Below are 14,084 nucleotides of genomic sequence, written 5' to 3'. Positions count from 1 at the left end.
CACGCGTGTACCGTGTCCAACTGAGAGCGCACACGTGTGGATCTCCCCCCGTATGGAGCTCCACCAACACATCCACCACATCCACCACATCCAACACATCCACCACATCCACAACATCTCCTGCTCAGCTCACAGTTTAACCTCTTACCACCCGCCTGAACCAAATGCATTCTGTCCTCTTTGGCCATTGTAACACATCATTTGAAAGATAAGACCCACAAAACTGATCTTTTTCCTTGCGTTGTTGCTGTGTTGTGTCACCTTTTGTATGTTTTGTTTTTTTAGTTTAGAGCTTAGAGTTTTTGTCACATATTTTTTGAATTTTTGTTGAATTTTTGTTGAATTTTTGTTGAATTTTTGTCACTTTTTTTTTTTAGTTTTTGTCCCTTTTTTTTTTAAGATTTGCCACTTTTTTGTCACTTTTTAAATCCTTGTTTTCTTCTCATTTTTTGTGGCTGTTTTGGTGCTTTTTTCCCAAGAAGCTTTTTGATTAGGGTGAAGAAAATGGGATCCGTTCAGGTGGGAGTTAAGGGGTTAAGACTCTGGAATAAACCGGTGCAGATCAAAAAACAAAGAACAATCTCTGACATTTATTCTTTTCGTTTTTTTACACTTGAAATACGGCGTTCTGGAGTGGCCCACAAACGTAACATTTATAATACATGTTTTTTTCATTGACTAAAGTCACTAAATCTGCCAGACTACGGGACTATTTTGTGTGGGTTATTAGCCGGTCACTGAAGGCTGGTCTCAGAGCGAGTCATTCTCCGCAGCTATTACGAGGATCTCAGTCAGGCTCAACGACACAACATCAGCACAGAATCACAACACAACAGGACTAACCCGGAAACACTTTTCCCTGGAAGTAAACACCGATATGCGGCACTCGTGGGCAGGAGTTATTTACCTTTTACAAGGTTTAACCTGAAGCTAAAGCTAGCTAGCTCAACCAGCTCAACTGTTTATGGAAACAGCTGCGGTGGAGTCGCTCACACCTGGGCCCCCCCAACTCAAACTTTTATGTTTGACTTTACTAATCCAGACAAAGATGCTTCAATGCAGGATCATTTTATGTACGCCTGAAAATGATGAATAGCCTTAACCGTTTCCAATAGAAATGTAAAGCTCATATGTTATTAACAGTAGCTAACCTAGCTGCTCACTCTCCTCTACAAACATTTAGCAAACACTAAATCCATCTCATACGTTCCTGTCAGTCACTAATTGGCTTGTTGCACGGTGTGGCTATGCTAGTTCCTCTGACCTGAAGGTGTGAGCGCCTGGACTTCCTATCTGTTTTCTTTTCCTGGAATAAAAATCATATTTTCTAAAGATTATGTTGTGGGCGGTGAGTTCCCGGTCGATGATCATTTACTGTGTTCAAATCATGAAGTTCAGATCAGAGACGATAGTTTGTCTTGAAGCTAAAGGCTAACATGCTATGAAAATATATATAAAGGCACTATTTCAAGTTGTGTAATGCATTAACCGCTTAACTCCCACCTGAACCGACCACGTTTTCTCGACGAAGACAATGATGGAAAAGTGGCAAAAATGTCACAAGAAATTGACAAAAAATTGACGAAAAATGTGACAAAATAATGACCAAAAAATTACAAAAATGTGATTAAAAAAAATGACAAAAAAGGGATGAAAAATTGATGAAAAAGTTGCAAAAATGTGATAAAAATGTCACAAGAAATTGACAAAAAATTGACAAAAAATGACAAAAATGTGATAAAAATTTGACAAAAAAATTTACAAAAAAGTGACAAAAATGATGTGGAAAAAAATGTGATGACGTGAGGAAAATTGTCCTCTCGGTTCAGGCGGGAGTTAAGAAGTTAAATTAGCCTTTAGCTTCAAGACAAACTCACTGATCCTCACAAACATAAACGTCTCCTCTATGGAAATATTTCTACCAGGAACTCACTGGTCTGAGCTAATCTTAATGGAAATTAACACGAACAGGAAGCGCTAGCGCCCACAGCTTCAGCTCAGAGGAACTAGCGTAGCCACATTGTGCAACAAGCCTATTACGCCTTTATCTGACTCAGCTGTGTCATGCGTTGCTATGGTGACGCCACAGCGGAGTGACATCCCAGTGATTTAACTACCGGACTACGTGTGCGGTTACACCAAAATAATGCACCAGCCAATCAGAGTCCAGTATTCACCCAGACCATGGTGTAAAACAGTATAACTTAACTTAACTTGAACTTCGGGACAGTTTTTGTTTCCTGTGGATCAGTTCAGACGCTAAGACGAGACGCGGCAAATCATATTATTATATCAACTTTATTCATTCAATACAAAGCATCTCCTTTGGGTAAAACCTCAAGGTCGACGAGGCGGGAAATGTGATCCCACTGAGAAAAAACAATCACCAAGAGAGTTTTCTCCACTATTGCGATGAATGAAAAGAGTTGGAGCTTAAATTTTCTACCACACATCATGAAACTTTAGGGTAGTTTTTCCTCCACTAATGTCACAAACTAGCTTCAGAGCTCCCAGTCCAGTTTGAATCCAGTCCGGTTTGAATCCAGTCCGGTTTGAATCCAGTCCGGTTTGAATCCAGTCCGGTTTGAATCCAGTCCGCTTCTTCCCGACGCCCCCGACCTCCTCTTTGTTCCGGCTAATTATCCCCCGTAAAATAATTGTCTGGCTGTTTCTCGCGGAAAGTTCAGAGTTGGTGATTAAAAAGCGCTAATTAGCACCGCGTAGGTTAAACGGCTAACAGCGGATTAGCGCCGATGCTAACGAGGCTAACAGAGGGGTTTTTTTTTCCCCCTTTAATGCGCGTGTGATAAAAGCTCGTCAGGAACACGATAAGAGCCGCCGCCGCGGGACCAAACGAGCTCTAATCAATTATCTGATACGCATCGTGTTCGCGCCGCTAATCCGAGAGCGCGGCGAGGTTTTATGAAGCGCGGTCAACCGGTTTGTGGAGAAAACTGTGAGGAGACGAGCTACAGAGACGCTGGAACGAAGCAGAGGCTCAGGAAAAGGAAACAGGAAGTCAAAGCCTGATTTGTATTTGCTTTTCTACATGTACGCCATGTTTTTGTAAGGCTCCGCCCACTTTTTACTGCGGGGAATCCGGACTGGTCATGAAGGAAACGGCTATTTCAAAAGCTAGCAAACAGCTGATGAACTAACTCACATTTGAGACGCACAAATCCACATTTTTCTTCTTCTGAGACACTGAAGAGGCACCGAGAGCCCCACAGCTGCAGCGCAGAGGAGGAGCCACAAGAGCCACCACAGGAAAGGGACAAACGAGGAGGTATCCGGGCAAGACTCGCAGCTAAAGCAAGGCACACACTACACAATTTTTCAATTAATCAATCAAATAATTATGGAAATTAATACAAACAGGAAGTACTAGCGCCCACAACTTCAGCTCAGAGGAACTAGCGTAGACACATTGTGCAACAAGCCAATTCATCGATCTTAGACACACCCACTACATACCTTAGGCATGGTTTAAGCTCAAGTCATGTGGACAATTCTATTCTTCTCTAAACGTAACATTTATAATAAATGTTTTTTTCATTGACTAAACTCACTAAATCTGCCAGACTACAGGACTATTTTGTGTGGGTTATTAGCCGGTCACTGAAGGCTGGTCTCAGAGCGAGTCATTCTCCGCAGCTATTACGAGGATCTCAGTCAGGCTCAACGACACAACATCAGCACAGAATCACAACACAACAGGACTAACCCGGAAACACTTTTCCCTGGAAGTAAACACCGATATGCGGCACTCGTGGGCAGGAGTTATTTACCTTTTACAAGGTTTAACCTGAAGCTAAAGCTAGCTAGCTCAACCAGCTCAACTGTTTATGGAAACAGCTGCGGTGGAGTCGCTCACACCTGGGCCCCCCCAACTCAAACTTTTATGTTTGACTTTACTAATCCAGACAAAGATGCTTCAATGCAGGATCATTTTATGTACGCCTGAAAATGATGAATAGCCTTAACCGTTTCCAATAGAAATGTAAAGCTCATATGTTATTAACAGTAGCTAACCTAGCTGCTCACTCTCCTCTACAAACATTTAGCAAACACTAAATCCATCTCATACGTTCCTGTCAGTCACTGATTACGCCTTTATCTGATTCGGCTGTGTCATGCGTTGCTATGGTGACGCCACAGCGGAGTGACATCCCAGTGATTTAACTACCGGACTACGTGTGCGGTTATACCAAAATAATGCACCAGCCAATCACAATCCAGTATTCACCCAGACCATGGTGTAACGAGGGTGGAACGTGTCCACAACTATAGCAACATTCATGTGCTGAGCTGAAGTTACACCAGAGTGAGCGGCTCAGGACAAACATCTGATCTACAGTATTTCAGATCATCACAAATCAAGTTCTTCATTCAGTCACATCATTTACATTCACAGGCAAAGGGAGCAGCTCTTTATCCATGAAGCAGAAAAGTAATAATAGTCGACGATATGTACAAGAAATCATCAGCTGAAGCCAAAGCCGCTCACAGGGATTAGAAACACTGAGAGTAAAGGAGTAAAACAACACCTTCAGGTTCCTTCTGGACAGTGAGTACCCGGACAGTGAGTACCCGGACAGTGAGTACCCAGACAGTGAGTACCCAGACAGTGAGTACCCAGACAGTGAGTACCCGGACAGTGAGTACCCGGACAGTGAGTACCCGGACAGTGAGTACCCAGACAGTGAGTACCCGGACAGTGAGTACCCAGACAGTGAGTACCCAGACAGTGAGTACCCAGACAGTGAGTACCCAGACAGTTAGTACCCAGCGTAGTGCGTGTGGAGCGGCTCTTACCTGCGACAGGCCCAGGTAGATGGACACGGTCTCCGAGATGTACAGGAAACGACATTCTTTGTTTAGTGCAAAAACGAACCCGTCCAGAGACTGAAACACAAAGAGGCAGAAGAGTTACTCAAAACATGTACACTAGCGAACGGGCGTTTAACATTTTAACTTTGTCTGAGTAAAAAAATAAACCAAACTCTTTCTTTATGAGGTTTATGCTCTGAGGTTTATCCGGGAAGTGACTTCTTTCCCACGATTATTCATTCACAAACACTGGCCTGTTCGGTATCCACGTGTGGCAGGAAAGGCTGTGACCGAGATGACGCTGTAATGCAAATATGGGCATTTCCTGTGTGGGCGACAGCAGCGGCTAAAGACGGGAGGAACATCCACAGGTGCATGTGCAGACAAAGGGACTAAACATTAGGGCCTTCTTTCCTTTCTTCTTCCTTCCTTCCTTCCTTTCTTCTTTCCTTCCTTCCTTCCTTTCTTCCTTCCTTCCTTCCTTCCTTTCTTCTTTCCTTCCTTCCTTCCTTTCTTCCTTTCTTCTTCTTTCCTTCCTTCCTTCCTTCCTTCCTTTTTTCCTTCCTTCCTTCTGTCTTTCCTTCCTTCCTTCCTTCCTTCTGTCTTTCCTTCCTTCCTTCTTTCCTTCCTTTCTTCCTTCCTTCTTTCCTTCCTTCCTTCCTTCCTTCCTTCCTTTCTTCTTCCTTCCTTCCTTCCTTCCTTTCTTTCCTTTCTTCCTTTCCTGACGCTGTAATCCAAATATGGTCATTTCCTTCCTGGCATGTGCACACAAACCTCTTTAACCTCTTAAGCCCCGCCTTAACTACGCGCATTTTCTCCTGTTTAGCTTTACCCAAATCTAAAAGCTTCCTGACCTGAGAGCTTACAGCCTATAGGCCTGTGCAGCTGCTCATGTCAAAGTTCAGATTTATATTTATTTTGAAGAAGCTTTAAGATTTGGGTAAAGCAGGAGACAACGTGCTGAGTTCAGTTGGGGGTGAAGTGTGTGTTTCCTGCTCTTCCTCCTCCTGCTAGTCTCTCCTCTGAGCACTGACCCCCCCCCCCTCCTCTCCCCCCCCCTCGTAATTCCCGCTCCTCGGTTTTGTTTTTCTCGCGCTGACCTTCACAGACCTCGGTGACCTTGGACACGACGCCCGCTGACCAACACAAACAGACTATAACGTGAACTCCTCTCCCCCCGCGGCCCTCCAGCACAGAACCTCTGGCCCTCAAGATGATTTTGAGAAACATTATGACACAAATCAGCGAGTACTTTTCACATTATTAGAGTTAAATGGGAGAAAAAGAGGGTCAATGCACCCGATGAGCTCATATATTATGGACAAGGAAGTGCACTGGAAAAAGAATGATCGTTTTAAGGGAAGAAATGACATAAATCTATTTAAATGAACAGATTAAATCTTTGGTTTGAGTAGATTTGGTCTGGTCTTAGATGAGAGTAGTCGTAGTTATTGTCTTGATTCAGATCATTTTGTGTCAGTTCAAGTGAAAAACATTGATTTCCAGTGGGTTTTATTCTTGTTCCGTCGGCGCTGTCGCATTTGTATCTTGGATTATTTCAAACCGACTCAAATTCAACGTAGAAGAACTTTTATTCGAGCAATTTTAAGTCATTTATCTCATTTAAGACGGTCATGTTTCCAGTGTTGTGCTTTACTTTGGGTGAGTAATCATAATAATCAGCGGCTTCGGCCTCGGTCTGTTTTCAATAAAGAAAATCGGCCTCCCCTAAGAAAATCGGCCTCCCCCTGGTATAAACTATACGTGTTCTGATTTCCTCCATACGAGTCGTGATGTTCACGTATGATCCTCATGGTCGTGATTGGCTGATACTTTATTGTCGTTTCATTGCTGTTTTAGTGACTTCATGTAGTTCATATGTGATGAATTATTAAAGACCTTCATGTTCATTCATTACAGTAGTTACACGTTTAATTCAGGGATGACGTCATGTATGAACATGTGACCATGAGGTCATGATGTGCACTGCAAAAAGTGGATTCTAAGCAAGTAAAAAATGTCTTACTTTAAAAAGTAATAATGTTTTGTGTAGCAAAGTTTTCTTGAGGAAAAAAAAGTCTTATTTTAGGAAATAAAATCGAGCCATTTCTTGTTCAGATATATTTGCTAAAAACATGCTAATTTTTCGTCTGTGTGGAGCATGTTCTCCCCGTGTCTGTGTACGTTTCCCCGACCACTGAAAACATGTACAATAGGTGAATCCTCCAGCAGGTGATTCTGACCATCAGCCTGACTCCACCTCATGGAGACGGGTCTCCGGGCGCGGGGAATATTTAAATATTAGTATTTATTAAGAACATTTTGCTCAAAAATGTGAGTAATTTAGAACATTTGACTTAAATCAAGCAACATTTAAATAAAATACCCACAATTTTTCACTAAATAAGAATGTTTTCCTTAAATTATTCAATTTTCTGAGGATATTTTTGCTTAATTCTAGCTTTTTATTTGCTTAAATGTAGTGTTTCTTTCTTGTTTTATGATAAGAAAAATAATCTAGAAACAAGAATTCTTAGCAAGAAAAAAACACTGACCCCATTGGCAGAATGTTTTCCTTAAAACAAGACAAAACGTCTTTTTTAAAGATTTTTTTCCTTGTTTTTAGTCGGGCACTTTTTACAGTGTGGTGATGAATGTTTCATGAAAATCCTGCATAAACTCATGTCCCGTTATTGTAAAGTGTCGCCCCCTGCAGGCGTCTGAGGCCTGATGTGAGTAATCATGTCCTCATGACGTCCTGACCGTCCCTCAGGACCTCCCCCTTCGGTCATGTGATCTGACCGACAGGACAAGCTCACGGCTACAGGAGGTCAGGCTTCCTCCAGAGGGCGGGTGGAGGAGCTCGGAGTGAAGCCGCTGCTCCTTCACGTCGAGGAGCAGCTGAGGAGCTCCAGGCCTGTCCCATTGGGAGGAGGCCGGTAAGAGGTGAGACTTTATGTTTTCATGAAGCAAATCAGAACAATGGACAGAGCCGGTGTACAATCGAAACAGACGGCTTGTCGAGTTGCACTACTTCTCGTTGCTGCGCATGTGCAGAACTATCGAGTCATTTTACATTCAGCCATCGAGTTCCGCTATTTCAGCAATAACATGATTGTATCAATTTTACTGTCGAATTAGGCAGTCTATTCTACATGTAATTAGTAAATGACGAAACTGCTAAAACAATTTGCCTTTAAATATCTGTCTGTTGAAAATATAGGCTTTAAATACAAAAAAAAGTACAAGTTTTGTCAATAATCATAAAGCATGGCCGTCTAAATGTAATAAAAGTTGCTGAGGAAAGAGTCGTCTGCTCTTTAGTTACGTAATATTATGCAAGACAAAGTTTAGCAGCTGTTAATAACTCGTTTTTAATGAGAAACAAAGACATGTGCACATGCACGTTGATACTGTCAGTGCAGCTTGACCAAGAAGTGCATCTCGATGGTACACCGGGTTTAAATGTGTTTCATTTTCAAGACTTTTCACAACATCGTTTGACTTTGTGCAATAATTAAACATGTTTTTGTGAAGATTGTTTTTTTTTCCACATGAAAGTTGATCATTTAGCTGCAGCGTCTGACCTTAAGCTTCTCCGATCAGAAAACAATCACATTTTAAACTTTATTTCCTCCCGTTTCTGCCGCTGCTCTACAGGTTAAGGTGAGAATCCTCCCCCGCTCCCGCAGAGTCTGTTTGAATCACCAAACACGTTTTCTTTCGTAATTCCACACTCTTTTCCGTGTGAAATAAGCGTTTCTTCCCGTCTCTCCTCCCGCTGTTCCTGCGTCTCCTTTTCTTCCCGTCTCTCCTCCCGCTGTTCCTGCGTCTCCTTGTTTCCGCGGCGATATTGTCTCCTCAGAGTCTCTTTCTAATAGAACCAAACATTTCATTACGCCACAAACGCCGTCTCTTTCTGACTCTTTTTTTCTCTTCAATAAAGCGGCGGCGAAATAAATAAAGGCACAATCAAAATCGCAATTACCTGGCGCACGGTAAACACGGCGGCTCGTTAGCATCCGCCGCCCGTACAGTCGCATCCAAAGCAATTTCCGCTTATTTATCTTAGCCGCCGCCGCCGCCGCCGCGCGTAAATAACGGCCGGGGCATGCAGGCAATTAGCATAATTAGCCGGCGCGCGCCTCTCGGACCTCGGCGCTTTGGAGCTCAGGGCGCGCGAGAGAGAGAGAGAGAGGGGGAGAGGGGGAGGAGGAGAGGGGGAGAGAGAGAGGTTTAATTCATCTGCAGCTTTTGTTTGTGTCTCTGTGTTTTTCCCCGTGTCCTTGGTCCGAGAATTAACAGGCGGAAACGCACGCGAGCGGCGTCCGCGCGGCGAAGGGAGAGCGGCGTCGGGAGAGGCGGTTATTAATATGGAAAGGGAGGAGAGGAGAGAGGAGGAGAGAGAGGGAGAAGAGAGAGGAGGAGGAGAGAGAGAGGGAGAAGGAGAGAGAGAGAGAGGAGAGAGAGGAGGAGAGAAGGAGGAGGAGGGAGATGTAGAGGAGAGAGAGAAGAGAGAGAGGAAGGAGAGAGTGAGAGAGAGAGAGAGAGGAGAGAGGGAGTAAGAGAAGAAGGAGAGGGGAGAGAGGGGGAGAGAAGGGGGAGGAAGGCAGATGTAGAGGAGAGAGAGAAGAGAGAGTAAGACAGAGGAGAGAGTGAGGAAAGACAGGAAGGGGAGGGAGAGGAAGAAAAGGGGAGAGGTGGAGTAAGAGAGTGGAGGGAGAGTAAGACAGAGGAGAGAGAGATAAGGGTATAGAGCGAGGAGAGAGTGAGCGATAGAGGGAGAGACGGGGGAGAGAGGGAGAGGAGAGAGAGAAAAGGGTGAGGTAGAGGAGAATTGTTAAAGTTGAGGAGAGTGAGAGGGAGGAGAGATTAAGAAGGGGAGAGAGAGGAGGAGAGAAGGGGGAGGGAGGGAGATGTAGAGGAGAGAGAGAGTAAGACAGAGATGGGAGATGCAGAGAAGGAGAGAGACAGAGAAGGGGAGAGAGGGAGTAAGAGAGGAGAGAGTGAGGAGAGAGAGAGAAGAGAGAGAGCAAGAGAGAGGAGGGAGAGAGAGAGAGAGAAAAGGAAGCAAAGGGGGAGGGGGAGGGAGAGAGAAGTAGAGGAGAGACAGAGATGGGGAGAGAGGGAGTAAGAGAGGAGAGAGTGAGCGATAGAGGGAGAGAGGGGGGAGAGGGAGGAGAGAGGGAGATGTAGAGAGAGTAAGGCAGAGGAGGGAGGGAGAGGAAGGAGAGAGTGAGGAGAGAGAGAGAAGGGGAGAGAGAGAAAAGGGGAGAGAGAGGAGGAGAGAAGGGGGAGGGAGATGTAGAGGAGAGAGAGAGTAAGACAGAGATGGGAGATGGAGAGAAGGAGAGAGAGAGAAGGGGACTGAGGGAGTAAGAGAAGGAGAGGGGAGAGAGGGGGAGAGAGGGGGAGAGAAGGAGGAGAGAAGGGGGAGGGAGGGAGATGTAGAAGAGAGAGTGAGGAGAGAGAGAGAAGGGGAGGGAGAGGGAGGTAGAGGAGAGACAGAGAAGAGAGAGAGAGCGATAGAGGGAGAGACGGGGAGAGAGGGAGTAAGAGAGTGGAGGGAGAGGGGAGAGAGAGAAGAGGAAGACTGAGGAGAGGGAGAGGGAGATAAGAGAAGGGGACAGAGGGAGAAAGAGAGGAGGGAGAGGCAGAGGTGAGAGAGAGGTAGAAAGAGAGAGAGAGAAAGGCAGTAAGGGGGGAGGGAGAGGGAGAGACAAGAGAGAGGGACAGAAGGGCAGAGAGAAGGAGAGAGTGAGCGATAGAGGGAGAGGGGGGAGAGAGAAAAGGAGAGAGAGAAGAGAGAGAGTAAGACAGAGGAGAGAGAAATAAGGGGATAGAGCGAGGAGAGAGTGAGCGATAGAGGGAGCGACGGGGGAGAGAGGGGGGAGAGAGGGGGGAGAGAGGGGGGAGAGACGTGGAGGTCGGGGCTGCACTCGGAGGAGGATGTGGTGGATCTGTGGATCACTGTGAGGCTTAAGTGGGATTTCATCACAAACAAACGGCTCTGATTGAATCAGAGGAAACTGAGACGAGGCGGATCCTCAACACGGTTTGTCCCGGGACGACAGGGACGATCACATGACCGCCTTGTTATCGCCTTCAGCAGAGATCAGGGGTCAGGGGTCAGGGGTCAGGGGTCACCTGAACCCGAACCCACGACAACTTTCCCAAACGTGATTAAAAGTAGACAATTATTTACTCACTATTTATTAGACGTCACACGGTTAAACTCCAGGGGGACGTGTGTTCAGGGACCAAACTCTCTCTCTTTACAGGTTTATTCTCTGAGATTTATCCAGGAAGTGACTCGTTCCCACGCTTATTCATTCACAAATACTGACATGTTCGGTATCCACGTGTAGCAGGAAAGGCTGTGACTGAGATGACGCTGTAATCCAAATATGGTCATTTCCTGTGGGGGCGACAGCGGCGGCTAAAGACGGGAGGAACATACACAGGTGCAAGTGCAGACAAAGAGACTTTAGGGCCTTCTATCCATCCTTCCTTCTTTCTTTACTTCTTTCCTTCCTTCCTTCTTTCCTTCCTTCCTTCTTTACTTCCTTCCTTCCTTCTTTCCTTCTTTCCTTCTTTCCTTCCTTCTTTCCTTCCTTCTTTACTTCCTTCCTTCCTTCTTTACTTCCTTCCTTCCTTCTTTCCTTCTTTCCTTCCTTCTTTCCTTCCTTCTTTCCTTCTTTCCTTCCTTCTTTCCTTCTTTCCTTCCTCTTCTTTCCTTCTTTCCTTCCTTCTTTCCTTCCTTCTTTCCTTCCTTCTTTCCTTCTTTCCTTCCTTCTTTCCTTCTTTCCTTCCTTCTTTCCTTCCTTCTTTCCTTCCTTCTTTCCTTCTTTCCTTCCTTCTTTCCTTCTTTCCTTCCTTCTTTCCTTCCTTCTTTCCTTCTTTCCTTCCTTCTTTCCTTCTTTCCTTCCTTCTTTCCTTCCTACTTTACTTCCTTCTTTCCTACTTTACTTCCTTCCTTCTTTACTTCCTTCCTTCTTTCCTTCCTTCTTTCCTTCTTTCCTTCCTTCTTTCCTTCCTTCTTTCCTTCTTTCCTTCCTTCTTTCCTTCTTTCCTTCCTTCTTTCCTTCCTACTTTACTTCCTTCTTTCCTACTTTACTTCCTTCCTTCTTTACTTCCTTCCTTCTTTCCTTCCTTCTTTCCTTCCTTCTTTCCTTCCTACTTTACTTCCTTCTTTCCTACTTTACTTCCTTCCTTCTTTCTTTCCTTCCTTCTTTCCTTCCTTCCTTCCTTCTTTCCTTCCTTCTTTCCTTCTTTCCTTCCTTCTTTCCTTCTTTCCTTCCTTCTTTCCTTCCTTCTTTCCTTCCTACTTTACTTCCTTCTTTCCTACTTTACTTCCTTCCTTCTTTACTTCCTTCCTTCTTTCCTTCCTTCTTTCCTTCTTTCCTTCCTTCTTTCCTTCCTTCTTTCCCTCCTTCTTTCCTACTTTACTTCCTTCCTTCTTTCTTTCCTTCCTTCTTTCCTTCCTTCCTTCCTTCTTTACTTCCTACTTTACTTCCTTCCTTCCTTCTTTCTTTCCTTCCTTCTTTCCTTCCTTCCTTCTTTACTTCCTTCTTTCCTTCTTTACTTCCTTCCTTCCTACTTTCTTTCCTTCTTTCCTTCCTTCTTTCCTTCCTACTTTACTTCCTTCCTTCCTTCTTTACTTCCTTCCTTCCTACTTTCTTTCCTTCTTTCCTTCCTTCTTTCCTTCCTACTTTACTTCCTAAGTTCCTTCCTTCTTTCCTTCCTTCCTTCTTTCCTTCCTTCTTTCCTTCCTTCCCTCTTATCTCCCTTCTTTTCCTGACGCTGTAATCCAAATATGGTCATTTCCTTTGTGAGCGACAGCACAAAGAAAACCTCAAACAACACGTTTTTATTTCACAGGGACTTTTCAATTGACCTTTGACCCCGATAAAACACACTTAAACAGACATTTTAACCCATTTCTTCACTTACGAACAGCCTTTTCATAAACCAAACAACCCTCAGTCCCAACACAGCAGTAAAGTGCGGCCGGTTTAGTCCCGGCTCGGGCCTCATTAGCCCCTCCCCCTCTCCCTAACGTCCCTGATATCAGACGGCGGCGTGAAGTTTACTGCTCTCTAAGCGCCGCGCGGAAAATCCATTCGATAAAAATGAAAATATCTCCTGAGAGCGAGCGAGTGGGGGGGGGGGGGGGGGGGGCGAGCGAGGGAGGGGGCGAGGGGGGGGGCGAGAGAGGGAGCGCGCCCTCTTACCGCCGCCGACGTCTAAATCCGAGCGTTCAGACACTAAAAGAAAGAATTGCAATTGATTACCGCGCCGCTCCCCGCCTCCGTGAGATTACTCTTTCGATCCGCGGGCCCCAAACATCGATTCTCCGACGCCACAACAAGCTCTCAGCGCCGCGGACAGCGCCCCCGCCCCCCCCCCCCCCTCGCGCGGACGCTAAACGCCGCCGAGAGGACTTAATGACTGGGGAGAGGGGGGGGGGGAGAGGGGGGGGAGAGGGGGGAGGCGGCGTCCACAGGGCTGAAAGTGTTGTTTGGTAAAGTTTCATCTACTTAGAGCTAATTTAGCGGTAGCTCCGGCGGCGGCTCGATAACCGTGATGAACCACAGACACGGCTCCGAACGGCGGGAACCGGGAGGGCGACCGGCCGCGCGCGCGATTACGGCGCCATGATCGCCATGACAACGCGGCGCCAGCAGCTGAGCGGGCGGGGTCTCTGGAGTGTTGGGTTTGTGATTGAAGACTTTATTCTGAATCCAGGGACTAGATTCTAGAGTTATTTTTTATACTCACTACTGCCACCTCAGGTCTTAGGCGGAACTGCAGCTTCTATGTTAACCTCGTGCATGACGGCACTTCTGACCTGAAGTTACAACTTTCTGAGTGACGGTGCAGGATTTTAGAGGCATATGTGGTGAACAAGTCTGGGCCAATGGGTCATGCTTCTGTATGGTCCTCATGGCAGGAGCTTAAATTGCTGTAACACCGCCCCCTGGTGGCCGGGGGTGACTCCAACAGACACTTGGGAGCATTGATTCTGGGACTTCAAACGTCCCAAGAACGGCTTAAAAGCCTGGCTCCAAAGAGTTTTTCTTTTTCTAAAAATCACTCTGGCCCATGTGACCCATGTGACCCATGTGACCCATGTGACCCATGTGACCCATGTGACCCATGTGACCACGCTGGGGGAGGTGAAATATTTTTAACAACGCTGGTTTTTGTTTATCAGCTCGAAATTTGGGAGCATTTCAGGTACATTGACTGGC

At 45.7% G+C, this 14,084-nt stretch overlaps 2 protein-coding genes across 2 annotated transcripts in view; one reads left to right on the top strand and one right to left on the bottom strand.

Annotated features, from left to right (window-relative positions):
- npas3 (neuronal PAS domain protein 3) overlaps positions 1–14,084 on the bottom strand; it is a 236,584-nt gene that overhangs the window by 161,026 nt on the left and 61,474 nt on the right. The window contains exon 3 of the mRNA XM_079573413.1: positions 4,816–4,905. Within this exon, the coding sequence (XP_079429539.1) occupies positions 4,816–4,905 (90 nt within the window). The remainder of the gene's footprint in view (positions 1–4,815; positions 4,906–14,084) is intronic.
- LOC306976316 (uncharacterized protein) overlaps positions 13,488–14,084 on the top strand; it is a gene marked incomplete at both ends in the record, with an annotated part of 13,047 nt that continues 12,450 nt past the window's right edge. Inside the window, one exon of the mRNA XM_079574237.1 lies at positions 13,488–13,546. Within this exon, the coding sequence (XP_079430363.1) occupies positions 13,488–13,546 (59 nt within the window). The remainder of the gene's footprint in view (positions 13,547–14,084) is intronic.

Source organism: Gobius niger, assembly GCF_951799975.1.
Source record: "Gobius niger genome assembly, chromosome: 16".
Classification (NCBI taxonomy): Eukaryota; Metazoa; Chordata; class Actinopteri; order Gobiiformes; family Gobiidae; genus Gobius; species Gobius niger.
Note: the sequence above shows the minus strand (reverse complement) of the source record. Positions and strands in the feature narration are given on the sequence as shown.